General features: G+C 35.8%; 1 protein-coding gene across 29 annotated transcripts in view; it reads right to left on the reverse strand.

Moving 5' to 3' along the window:
• LOC108713304 (protocadherin gamma-A4) overlaps positions 1–13,682 on the reverse strand; it is a 203,329-nt gene that overhangs the window by 53,746 nt on the left and 135,901 nt on the right. For 2 of the 29 annotated variants that reach the window (XM_041588798.1, XM_041588791.1), the window contains exon 1: positions 9,585–12,853. The exons of 26 other annotated variants lie outside the window; for them this stretch is intronic. In XM_041588798.1, the coding sequence (XP_041444732.1) occupies positions 9,585–12,002 (2,418 nt within the window). In that variant the 5' untranslated portion in view covers positions 12,003–12,853. Of the gene's footprint in view, positions 1–2,324; positions 5,337–9,584; positions 12,854–13,682 lie in introns of those variants that run through there. One more of the 29 variants, XM_041588801.1, reaches the window with a different exon arrangement.

Raw genomic sequence — 13,682 nt, forward strand, 5'->3', positions numbered from 1 at the left:
TCTGGTTTACTGTACATTATAAATACTTTAGGGCTTGCATTCAGTATAGTAAATGAGTGGCCCATGAGATAGAAATTCTACAAAAATTAGATATTTATATACGAGTATGGTAGAAGCAAAGTACCGGTATTAAACTGAGGAATAACCTATGATCAATTTGGGGAGTATATACTCAGTGCACTGATTGATGTTGGAGACAAGTAGTACATTGTAGTCACATTCCAGCCACACATTCCTCAACATATAGTAAAACCAACTAAGAAATTATTTTCTGCCATAGGAAATCAAGTTAAATGTAAGTTAAATATACATATAAACTATAACAGTCACTTTTCATCCAGCTTTAATGCTCTATATACAGGGGCGCTGCTGCCAAGACGTGAATTGAGAGACTCGACAGGTGGTAGCAGCCGCAATAGCAAACCGTAGTGGTAGCAAAATTCTGCTTTTAATTGCAATTACATTTTAAACAACATAACATGTTTAATGAATGTATGCTCAAAAAGGAATTAATATTTCATATTCTTTCATTGGGCAACATTTTATTTACATCCCTTTGAAGACAGTATTCCACTAAATTGCTTAAAGGAAAAGGTATGGTATGCGTACAAAAGCTAGCTTTTACATTTACACCACTGTTCCCAATAAAACCGCTTGTTTTTTCCTAATATATGCAGTCTTACTCTAGCTATTCGTTCCAAAATGCTACCCATTGCAGCCGCCATCTTTCTTCCCTCAGTGATTTTCCCATGTTCAGTTGCTTCATAGTTTGGCACAGTGCAGCTTATGTTGCAATGGAAGCCTTTGGCCTAGTCTCCCATTGGTGAGATTGTTTAGAAAGTGAGGTGGGTCACTGATGATGCACAAAATGGACAGAAGACCAGATGGGAGGGTGGTAAGGATTACCTTGGTATATGCATTTGTCAGCTCGGCAGCATACACTAACTGCTGACATGAAAGGAAGAGCAGCGCTGAAATATAGAACCTATATACGTTTGATGAACAGTCCATTGCAAAATATTTGTGTTTTATACTAAAGCTGATGCACTAACCAAAATAAGCAGAAACAGGGTCTCAGTATTCAAAAAGTATAGATTTTGTTCAACCACCAACAACATAAAATGTACTAGAAAAATCAGCTATTTAAACAATAAAATGAAGGAGATTTAAGATCCAGGGGTGCTGCATCAATGAGGCAGGTTAAAAAAAACTCACAGGCAGCAGCACAGAACAAGGTAACAGGGGTAGCAAAACTGCAGTTTCTGAAATTTTAAGAGCTAAATTTCCAGTTTTTTTAACTTGAAAATTGGCATTTCTAGGGCAAGAGACCGCAATTGGGCTCTCTGCTAGCTATGAGGGCTCAGATGGCTCCTTACAAAGAATGCTGCTATCAAGATCCACATTAAAGAAGGAAATTAACTGGAAACAAATACATATAAACTGCAGTCCCGGTTGCATTATCGCTTAAAGGAGAACTAAACTCCTGAATAAGAAAAGCCCCATTTACTACCCTAGATGGGCCCCCTCCCTGCTTCCTCCCCACATAGTACTTTTATTCCAAAAAGTGTCCCTGAATATTATACTCATTTATGCAGAGTAGTCCAGTGGAGCTCAGGAGCACCATCTCCTGCATCACTGGTCTTTTATTGATATTCTTCCTTCCCAATTTTAGGAACTTTTTGGCACATGTTCAGTTGTATGACTGGTCCAACTGCACATGCATCAACTACCTCCATGTCAGCGTTAACTTACAGAAGAAGACCAAAGATTCAGCTTACCTTCTCTGCATAAATAAGTGAACATGCTATTCAGGGACACTTTTTGGAATACTGTACTATGTGGGGAGGATCAGGGAGGGGTACTATCTACGGTGTAGATCTATGGAGTTTTTCTTAATGGGTGGGATTAGTTCTCCTTTAAGCCATCTGCATCCCTGATGTAACTGTGTAAAACACTTATAATACAAAGCTCCATGATATATGAAAAAGTATGTAAATGTCAAGGTATAGGAAAACTGACCTACAATGAAACATTTCTAATCGGTTGCCTTTAGCGTTGTCTTAAATAGTAAAAGGAGAAAAGTAGAGGAATCAAAAGAAAAAAGACAGAGAGAAACAATATATTTTTTGGTTTCCTTTCTTTAAAAGCGTGCATGGCACTATAGAAAAGGTGAATATTATGACTATTGTTGCAGCTCGAGTATTTTTACAAAATGGATGAAATCCTGAAAAATGCTTGATTTTCATAAACTCTCAAAGAAAGGATTTAAAAGCAAGTCATTTTAGCCAATTTAATAAAAATGTTATTTACTAAAACTAACTCACCTCCTCAATTGCTGCATCAGCTAAAGCTCCTTGTGCACTTTCATTTCCAATACCTGAATCATTGGCATCAATTAAACATCCCACTGGAACATTGTTGGGTGCTTTAAGAAAAGCAAAGTCTCTTTCACTTGGATCTAATGTGACACAGACATCATAGGAGTATGGTAGAGGCAAAGTACCAGTATTAAATTGAGAAAGAAATCTGTGATCAATTTGGGGGTATGTGCTCAGTGAATTGATTGATATTGGGGATTTTGATTCTTTGTATTTAGATATGACAGCAGACAGTACAGTCAACATAAAGAGAAAAGATATCAGTGCTATTGCGATTACTAAGTAAATTTGCATGTTAGACGGAGAATTTGATTTTGTAGATTTGTTGCTAATTTCAGGAAGCACAAGCTGAAAATTGTCACCAACTACAAGAGTCAGTGTAACAGTGGCTGACAGAGAGGGTGTCCCATTGTCCTTTACAATCACTACAACTCTGTGCCTTAAAATGTCTTTTTCTTGGAAAACTCGACATGTTCGGATCTCTCCTGTATATTGATCAATGATAAAATGTGATATTTCAGAATTGTGCAAAAAATTATAAGAGAGCCAAGCATTGTGACCTGAGTCAGCATCCACTGCCACCACTTTAGTCACTAAAGTCCCTTGTTCAGAGGAGAAAGGAACCATCTCATATACTGGAGAACCTCCAACATCTGGTGATGGGTAGAGAACTGTTGGTGAATTGTCATTCTGGTCAACAACACAAATTCTCACTGCTACACTGCTGTTTAGCGATGGAGATCCATTGTCTTTTGCCATAATTTGGATTTCAAATTCTCTGTCCTGCTCAAAATCAAATGATCGCTGTGCATAAATTACACCAGTTACTGGGTTAATGGAAATATAAGAGGTTGTTGGTAGCTCTTCTGAATTGCTGGTGATAATAGAATAGAAAAGTTTTCCATTTTTATCAGTGTCATTATCCTTTGCTTGGATACAGTATATTGAAGCTCCGGGTTGATTGTTTTCTGGTACATAGGCAACATATGTTGATTTTTCAAATTCAGGTGGATTGTCATTAACATCCAGAACTTCCAATCTGATGGTTTTCTGATAAGAAAGGGGAGGAGAACCTTTGTCTGTTGCTTGAATGGTAATATTATAATGTGAGCTTCTTTCTCTATCCAAGGTGCTTGTAGCAACAATTTTGTAGAAGTTTCCAGAGGATGACAATAATTTAAAAGGTACCACACCAATGATTTCACAGTCAACCTCCCCATTTTCTCCAGAGTCAAAATCATGGGCTTCAATTAATGCCACCACAGTGCCAGATGGAGAATCCTCAGAGACTGGGGTATTTATTGAGGTAACAGATATTTCTGGAGCATTGTCATTTTCATCTATAATTTCTATTAAGACTTTGGCATGGGCAGCAAGGCCTCCACTGTCTTCAGCTTGTACAGAAATATCATAATATTTTGCTTCCTCAAAATCCACATGACCTTTAGTTTTAATTTCTCCATTATTTGGATTAATGGTAAACATACGGAGAACATTAGATGCAGTTGTACTAAAAGAATATGTGATTTGTGCATGGATACCTTCATCACTGTCACTCGCATAAACATTAAGAACAGTAGAATTTATTGGGATGTTTTCATGTATATTTACTTTATATACTTCTTGTGTGAATACAGGTAAATTGTCATTGAAATCAGTAACAATAAACTTAATGAGAGTTGTACCTGTTTGCACAGGATTTCCTCCATCAGACGCTGTTAATATCAGCTCATGGGTGCTTTGTGTTTCTCGATCTAAACTTGTCTCCAAAATCAGTTCTGGAAATGTTCTTCCATTAGTGCTCCTTTTCTCCCCTAATACAAAATGCTTATTGGCACTGAGTTTATAGGTAACAATAGAATTTATTCCCACATCCAGATCTTCTGCATTTTGTAAAGGATATCTTGCTCCTGGTGATGTATGCTCGCTTATTTCAAATTCATTTTTTTCACGAACAAATCTTGGTGGATTATCATTTGTGTCCTTAATGTCAACTCTAACATGGAAAATATTTAGAGGATTCTCAATCACAGCATCAAATGTTAGAAAACATTCTTCTCTTGCCTCACACAGAGCCTCTCTGTCTATCCTGTCTGCAACATCTAAATTCCCATTTCCAAGATTTACTCTAAAATATTTTTCTGAAAAGCGTGACACAATTCTGAGTTTTCTAGCTGCAATTTCCTTAACATTTAATCCAAGATCATTTGCTACATTTCCTATCAATGAGCCTTTTTGCATTTCTTCAAAAATGGAATATTGCAGCTGAGCAGAGACTGAATGACAAAGGCATGAAAATAGGAATGAAAAGATTACTTGCCATCTGAATCCTTTGTTTTCCTGTGTTTGCTGCATATTTATCTCTGATATTCTTTATATGATAAATATGGCCAGTGACTCTTCTTGCTGCTTGTAATCCAGTTGGAAAAAAGACATGTAAAATTCACTTCCTTATGAGACCAAGAGCAGATATATCCTCTGTATGAGAAGCCAATATGATTGTGATCCCTCCTTGCAAATCTGAACTATGTCTGCTTTCTGGCAGTACCAATGGATCTCCAAGGTTTCTTAATATTAGTGAACAGCGGCGCTCTGAGGCACAAATGCGGAACTGCAGAAAATATATACTGTAGAAGTACTTAAAATATAGAGTTGATTTATCAAATATCAAAATTGGGTATTTGGAAGGATACTCAACAGGTATATATTTTTCCTTTTTAAGATCACTGCCCTTATAGTGTATATCTTACCAAGAGATAAACATCTATACAGTAAAGAATACTGGGCAATGATAAATAGGCCCCTATATTATTTGTTTTGACTATATGGCACTGTAGTCCTATATGGACTATAAGAAAAGTTTTTACAGAATTGTCACTTATTCAGCTGGCCAATGTGTCAGTTTCTCAGAAAGTGTTCCTCTGCTTTGAGCTATCAAACATTATTGCTACAGCTGAGTATCAGAGCTGATTACTAACACATCACCAAGTCATTAGTCCCTAAAAAATTTATATCAGTTATTGTAAAAACGTTCACAGTGCAAGTTAAGGGGGAAATTAAAGATTCACAAAAGAGAATCAACAACTGAAAACATCTGAAAAAGTACCCATCATTTCCACTGAAAATTACCACTGGTTTAGAATCTGCCACTGTTTCTTCACATTATGGGGCAGATTTATCAAGGGTCGAAGTAAATTCGAGGGAATTTTTGAATTAAAAAAAATTTGAAATTCAACGTAATTTTTTGGATATTTCGACCATGAAATAGGATACTACAACTTCGAATTCAATTTGAACTAAAATCGTTCGAATATTTGACCATTCGATAATCGAAGTACTGTCGAATCAAAGGATTTCAAAGTTTGATCAAACGATTTTAATTTGACTGCAAAACGGTCAAATTCGGTGAAAAAAGCTTTGACTTCGATATTCGAAGTCGAAGTAAAGCCACTCGATGGTAGAATTTTGAAGTATTTATCACAATCTGCCCCTATATGTTCAAGGTAACTTGTGTTTTGATAAATGGTTTATAAAGATGGTGCATTATAAGACAGTACAAAGGAAAGGTGAGTTAAGGACCTATTTCTTGGAACAAATGAGGAGCAATAAAATGGTGCATTTATTAGCATTGCTGCCTTACTTAATTGAGGAATTCGGTTTAACTGTGAGAATGGATATAAGAATAGGAAAAAAGGAAGAATAGAGGGAAGGAGAAAGGCAAGGAGAAGAATACCTAAGGTAGCAAAAAGTAGGAATCACAGCCTTGTAGAGGGTTTAAAAAGGGAGGGGGTTAGGAGTAGGCTTCTCCTAATCTCTCTGCAGAACTGAATGGCTGGCATGGAATGTAGCCTCTTCACACAAGTGGAGTTTTTTGCTGAAAGCATTCTAGGGTTGCCATTGTCATTATTAGTTTAACATTGTTTGTTAAGTAGTAGTGTTTATTAACACCATGAATGTGATGAACTGCTATGAAAAAAAGTTGGCCCGTTTATTTAAGTTTGAATTTTTGTGGAGTTCGAGGTTTTTGAAACCATGGCTAAACTCACAAACACAAACACTACGATTGTCATTGAATTGATTAAAAGATCCAAATAAAAAAAAGTATTAATGAAAAAAGGCAATGAACGTAGTGCTAAAAAAACTAATATCTTCTAGTTTTTTGGACAGTCATAATGAAAAAAATGAGAAAACTTCTAAGATTCTTTTTTGATGAAAAATAGTAGTCCCATTGACTACTATTGCACCTCGACAACTTTTACATGGTGAAGGTTGACATTAAAGGTTTTCATGAAATTTGTGGGGGAAAAAATCATTCCATTTTTACTAAATGGGCCCCTATTGTGTTTATCTTAAGTTTTGGGGCTGAGGTGTAGCAACAGGTAGCAAAAGGTGGTTAGAGACCACCAATGCCTGGACACTGCACTGGTCAAAGAAGTAGCTTGTATTTCCCTCTTGTGTGTACAATACTTTGGCATTCTCGCACACTTCAAAAACATTTAAGTAGGTTATTTGGCTCCTATGGAAATGACCATAATGTGTGTCAAAGCTATTTCTGCTATGACTTCATTATTTATGCAAACAATAAAATATGCACTGTTGCCACAAATGATATGTATATGTACTACACACAGTTAACAAAGATGCACCTGGCACAGTTTTAAGGCAGCAGTATCTGCAGCATACAACCAAAATCTCAAAAATATAGTCTCACTGGTTGCTATACAGTACTTTATAAACAATTTATGGTTTGCATTTATATTATTAAATCAGTGGACTATGCTATAGAATGTGAAATGCATTGCGGAAAATTACTAGAAAATATTTATTTATAATATTATTACACAGTAAGGCATAAACATGGCACCATTCTCTTCATTTAACTATTGTGCTAACAATACAGTAAAACCAAATGAGATGTGATCCCGGTCCATAAAAAATTGAATCTATATATCTAATATATAAGTAAAATATGTGTTTTCAAAACAGGATGTGCACTATGTAGTCTAGAGAATAAAGTGTGCTGAAGAGTGAAAGATAAGTCACTTATTTCACAGACTCAAAAAACCATTACATAATCCCTGTACCCTTCGCTTGGTTTTATAATATTTGCATAAAAAGCTTCACATTTGCGATAACATATTTAAATCATGCACATGCAGGTCATGCTGACCACAAACAATACAATACTGCAACTCTGCCATTCTGACCTTACATTTTGTTTATGGCGTCCAAGTTAGTCTTATTGGTCTTATTGTTACACATCAATTTACTTGAGAAGGATTGGTACACAATACATATATACATAATATGTCTATATATAAACTAATTCCACTCATGTTCTATTCACTTACTTAAGGTATTGGGGTACTATAACCATGCTCTGCAAAAATCTGCACTAGCAGATGCTTGGGTTCATTTAGTAATGTAGGCAATTTTATTACATTTGATTTATTTAGGCTCCTTTCAGCCTGCAGGTGAAAGTGCTCTCAGGTTACTAAGTCACTAACCAAACAACAGCTTGCACAGCTTCATTAAGATTCAGAAACTACAATAGTAAAAAATAACCAATTACATACTATTAGAATTCTGCTATCTAGGGCAAAATAAAGCTCAATTTTAATGGCAACAACCCCTCAAATACTGCTGACTGTGGTCAGTGGAATAAGTTATGTAGTATGGTACACAGTGGTACTCTCTCACACCCAGTAACAACTAGAGTATATGTTAAAGTGATTTCTCTGGATTATGCACCCCTCTGCAGACCATATTGCACACAAATTCTGTTTATCACATTAATCTCAAAAGCGTAACTATACAATTATGACAACTAGCTTCTTTATTAGTCAATATATATATTATATTATCAGCTTTCAAACTGTTATACGTTTTTTAATAGCGTATATACTCGAGTATAAACCGACCCGAGTATAAGCCGAGGTACCTAATTTTACCGAAGGAAACTGGAAAAACATATTGACTTGATTATAAGCCTAGGGTGAGAAATGCTCTGCTAGGGAAGAACTCGCCACTTACTCACTGATCCGAAGAGGCTGCGTTGACATCTCCATGCTGCCCATAATTGCTGTTGTAATCTCCCCCCTAAGCTCGGCTCTTGGTAGCAAGTAGGAGTTTGATTTCTTGCTGGGACTTGATGAAGTAGGCTGGAAGGGCAGGTCATGGGGGGGGGGTTACTGCTGAATAAATCCCGTGTGGGCGTGCATGACAGAGAAACCGATGCATTGCCCTGACCTCAAGAATGTTTGTTTTAGGCTTAGAGAGCGTACTTTATCATGTACGGGTGCAGAATATATCCTTATTCACTCAAAGCAGTTCCATGTTACTGTAAATTCACAGTGGGTACAGCCTGTAATTTCTTTCAGCTGTGTAAACCTGTACCTCATATTGATTTAGTATGTCACCTCCCACAATCCTTGTCCACAGCAATGTGACGTGACTAATGGTGCAAATAAGGAGCCGTCTGTACATTCGCGTTGATCATATATAAATACACAGGTATGTTGTCACTGCTGCTCTCCCATTGCTGCTGCATCAGAGCTAAAGCAACTCCCCTGTGACTCGAGTATAAGCCGAGGTAGACTTTTTCAGCACATTTTGGGTGCTGAAAAACTCGACTTATACTCGAGTATATACGGTAGTTACAATTTGCCAAAATGGATGGAATATGATTTTTGATGCATATCAGTTTTTTCATAAATAAGTTATCATTCCAATTTTCAAGAAATCAAGTTTATTTATGAATTTTATATTCAAAAAAGCTTGAAATCTATTATGGACACTCACTTTTATGGCGTAAACATTGCAAACCTAAAACACTGATTTTGCTTTTGAAATCTTGTGAATTGCAATTTTAACCCAGCTAGAGCTGTAAGGTCCCTCCTGCAAGGCCTTACTCCTTACTGTCTTTTAACATTATGTAAACAAGGATATAGTATTCAACCAAAAAGTATAGATTAGGTTCATGCACTGTCAATGTATGATGCTGTTGACAAGTCAGATATAACTTATTGTTTGAATCTCAAGTATATTTGTATATAGTATATATTCATTTGAATCTCAAGTATATTTTGTACAAAATAACTAAAATCCTGCACAAATGAAAAATACACAGATTTCCATAAATATCACAGAAAACATGGGAAATAAAGTAATTTAATAAAAAATCAATTCACTGAACCAGTGACTCACCTCCACAATGGTTGCATCAGCTAAAGCTCCTTGTGCACTCTCATTTCCAATACCTGAATCATTGGCATCAATTAAACATCCCACTGGAACATTGTTAGGAGGTTTAAGAAAAGCAAAGTCTCTTTCACTTGGATCTAATGTGACACAGACATCATAGGAGTATGGTAGTGGCAAAGTACCAGTATTAAATTGAGAAAGAAATCTGTGATCAATTTGGGGATATGTGGTCAGTGAACTAATTGATGTTGGGGCTTTTGATTCTCTGTATTTATATATGACAGCAGACAGTACAGTCAACATGAAGAGAAAAGAGATCAGTGCTATGGCGACTACTAAGTAAATTTGCATATTTGACTGTGAATCTGATTTCATAGGCTGGTTACTAATTTCGGGAAGCACATGCTGAAAATTATCAGCAATTACAAGAGTCAGTGTAACAGTGGCTGAGAGAGAGGGTGTACCATTATCCTTTACAATGACCACGACTCTGTGCCTCAAAATATCTCTTTCTTGAAAAACTCGAGATGTTCTGATCTCTCCTGTATATTTATCAATGATAAAATGTGATATTTCAGAATTGTGCGAATCCTGCAAAAAATGATAAGAGAGCCAAGCATTGTGGCCTGAGTCAACATCCACTGCCACCACTTTAGTCACTAAAGAACCTTGTTCAGAGGAGAAAGGAACCATCTCATATGCTGCAGGACCACCAACATCTGGTGCTGGATACAGAACTGTCGGTGAATTATCATTTTGATCAACAACACATATTCTAACTGCTGCACTGCTGTTCAGAGGTGGAGATCCATTGTCTTTTGCCATAATCTGAATTTCAAATTCTCTGTCCTGCTCATAATCAAATGATCGCTGTGCATAAATAACTCCAGTTACTGGGTTAATGGAAATATAAGAGGTCGCGGGTAGCTCTTCTGTATTGCTGGTGATAATAGAATAGAATAGTTTTCCATTTTCTTCAGTATCCTTATCCATTGCTTGGATACTGTATATTGAAGCTCCTGGTTGATTGTTTTCTGGTACATAGGCAATATATGTTGATTTTTCAATTACAGGTGAATTGTCATTTATATCCAAAACATCCAATCTGATGGTTTTCTGATAAGAAAGGGCAGGAGAACCTTTGTCTGTTGCTTGAATGGTAATATTGTAATGTGAGCTTCTTTCTCTATCCAAGATGCTTGTAGTTACAATTTTGTAGAAATTTCCAGATGTTAACAATAGTTTAAAAGGTACCACACCAATGATTTCACAGTCAACCTCCCCATTTATTCCAAAATCTAGATCATGTGCTTTAATTAATGCCACCACAGTGCCAGGTGGAGAATCCTCAAAGATGGGGGTATTTATTGAAGTAACTGATATCTCTGGAGAATTGTCATTTTCATCCATAATTTCTATTAAGACTTTGGCATTGCCGACAAGGCCACCACTGTCTTTAGCTTGTACAGAAATGTCATAGTATTTTTCTTCCTCAAAATCCACATTACTTATAGTTTTGATTTCTCCATTATTTGGATTAATAGTGAATATGCGGAGCACATTAGTTGCAGCTGTACTAAAAGAATATGCAATTTGGGCATTGATACCTTCATCTTTATCACTTGCATTAACTTGAAGTACAGTAGAATTAATTGGTATGTTTTCATTTATTTTCACTTTGTATATTTCTTGTGTGAATACAGGAAAATTATCATTGAAATCAGTAACAATAATCTTAATTAGAGTTGTACCTGTTTGCACAGGATTTCCACCATCAGACGCTGTTAATATCAGCTCATGATTACTTTGTGTTTCTCTATCTAAACTTGTCTCCAAAATCAGTTCTGGAAATGTTCTCCCGTTGGTGCTCTTTTTCTCCCCTAGTACAAAATGCTTATTGGTACTGAGTTTATAGGTAACAATAGAATTTATTCCCACATCCAGATCTTCTGCATTTTGTAAAATAAATCTTGCTCCTGCTGAGGTGGATTCACTAATTTCAAATTCAAATTTGTCATGAACAAATCTTGGTGGATTATCATTTATATCCTTAATGTCAACCTTAACATGGAAAATATTAAGAGGATTCTCAATCACAGCATCAAATGTAAGAAAACATTCTTCTCTTGCCCCACACAGAGCCTCTCTGTCTATCCTGTCTGCAACATTTAAATTTCCATTTCCAACATTTACTCTGAAATATTTCTCTGAGAGGTGTGAAACAATTCTGAGTTTGTTAAGATCAATTTCCTTAACATTTAATCCAAGATCATTTGCTAAATTTCCTATTAATGAGCCTTTTTGCATTTCTTCAAAAATGGAATATTGCAGCTGAGCAGAAACTGAATGACAAAGGTATGAAAATAGGAATGAAAAGATTACTTGCCATCTGAATCCTTTGTTTTCCTGTGTTTGCTGCATTTTTTCTCAGTAATTTTTTATATGAGAAATATGCCCAGTGAAGCTTCTTGCTGTGTTTGTAATCCAGTTGGAAAAAGACATATAAAATCCACTACCTTATGAGACCAAGAGCAGATATATCCTCTGTATGAGAAGCCAATATAATTGTGATCCCTTCTTGCAAATCTGAACTATGTCTGCTTTCTGGCAGTACCAATGGATCTCCAAGATTTCTTAATATTAGTGAACAGCGGCGCTCTGAGGTACAAATGTGGAACTGCAGAGAATATACATAGAAATACCAGAAATATAGGGCTGATATATTAAACATTGAAATGGAAAATCCTGAGAGTTCCTAGAAGATCTGTTTCCTCTTTTTTTTATAGTTTAACACTATAACCATCTTTACTGCTTCATAAAAAAATTATTGGCCATTGATAGGTTCACTTCTGTATTAATTTTAACTATTAATTACTGTAATATAAAGATTTGCAAGACATTTTCTATGAGTAAAATCTTAATTACTGTAATATAAAGATTTGTAAGACATTTTCTGTCAGTAAAATCTTTAAAGAATGGGCACTTACAGGTTTATCCAAGAAGATCAATATGTCAGTTCATCAGAAAGTTTTCCACTACTTTGAGTTGTCAAACATTATAAGGGTCTTTAGGTTGTTAGATCTGAGTAGCAGGGCTGAGCATTGAAGCTCCACCAAATCATTAATTCCTAAAACTCTGTATTAGCATAATGTAAAAATTGCCAAAATGCAAGTTTTTTGTGGGATTAATGTTTTTTTTACTGTGCAGTACCCTTACTTAGCTGTCAAATTACAGATGGTCCATATATCTAACACTGAGGGGCACATTTACTTAATTAACCCTCGATATTCGACCGTCAAAGTAAAATCCTTCAACTTCGAATCGAACTATTAAATCCTTCAAATCGAACAATTCAAAGGATTTTAATCCACCGATCGAACGATTTTCCTTCAATCAAAAAAAAGCTAGGAAAGCCTATGGGAACCTTCCCCATAGGCTAACATTGATGCTCATTAGGTTTTAGGTGGCGAAGTAGGTGGTCGAAGTTTCTTTTAAAGAGAAAGTACTTTGACTATCGAATGGTCGAATAGTCGAACAATTTTTAGTTTGAATCATTCGATTAGAAGTCATAGCCGAAGTAGCCAATTCGATGGTCGAAGAAGCCAAAAAAATACTTTGAAATTCGAAGTATTTTTATTCTAATCCTTCACTCGAGCTAAGTAAATGTGCCCCTGAGTCTCTTGATCTTTACATTATATCATCAAAGTATCACATGTTTGATTATTACATTTTTTTTATACTATTCCAACATTTTTTTTTTTTTTTTTTAAATTAGGCAATGCGTTGATAAATGGTCTATAAACATAGAACATTATACGGTACAGTTAAAAAAGAATGGTGAATTAGGGCACTATGTTATTCCTTTAAATAAAATGAAGGGCAATACAGTGGAGCAGTCATTAACTTGCTGCCCTGCAGAATTGGGGTATATTGGGTTTAACTGTGACCAAGGAAGTAACTTGTATTTTCTTCTTCTGTCACAAATCACAAATCATTGCAGGTTATAATGCTGAACCAAGTGCAACATGCAGGTAACACTGATGTAAAGCTGCTGCATCTGTAGAATTTGAGTAAACTCTGCAAAATGATAATTTCACTGGT

The sequence above is a fragment of the Xenopus laevis genome, chromosome 3S (genome assembly GCF_017654675.1).
Source record: "Xenopus laevis strain J_2021 chromosome 3S, Xenopus_laevis_v10.1, whole genome shotgun sequence".
NCBI classification, from domain to species: Eukaryota; Metazoa; Chordata; class Amphibia; order Anura; family Pipidae; genus Xenopus; species Xenopus laevis.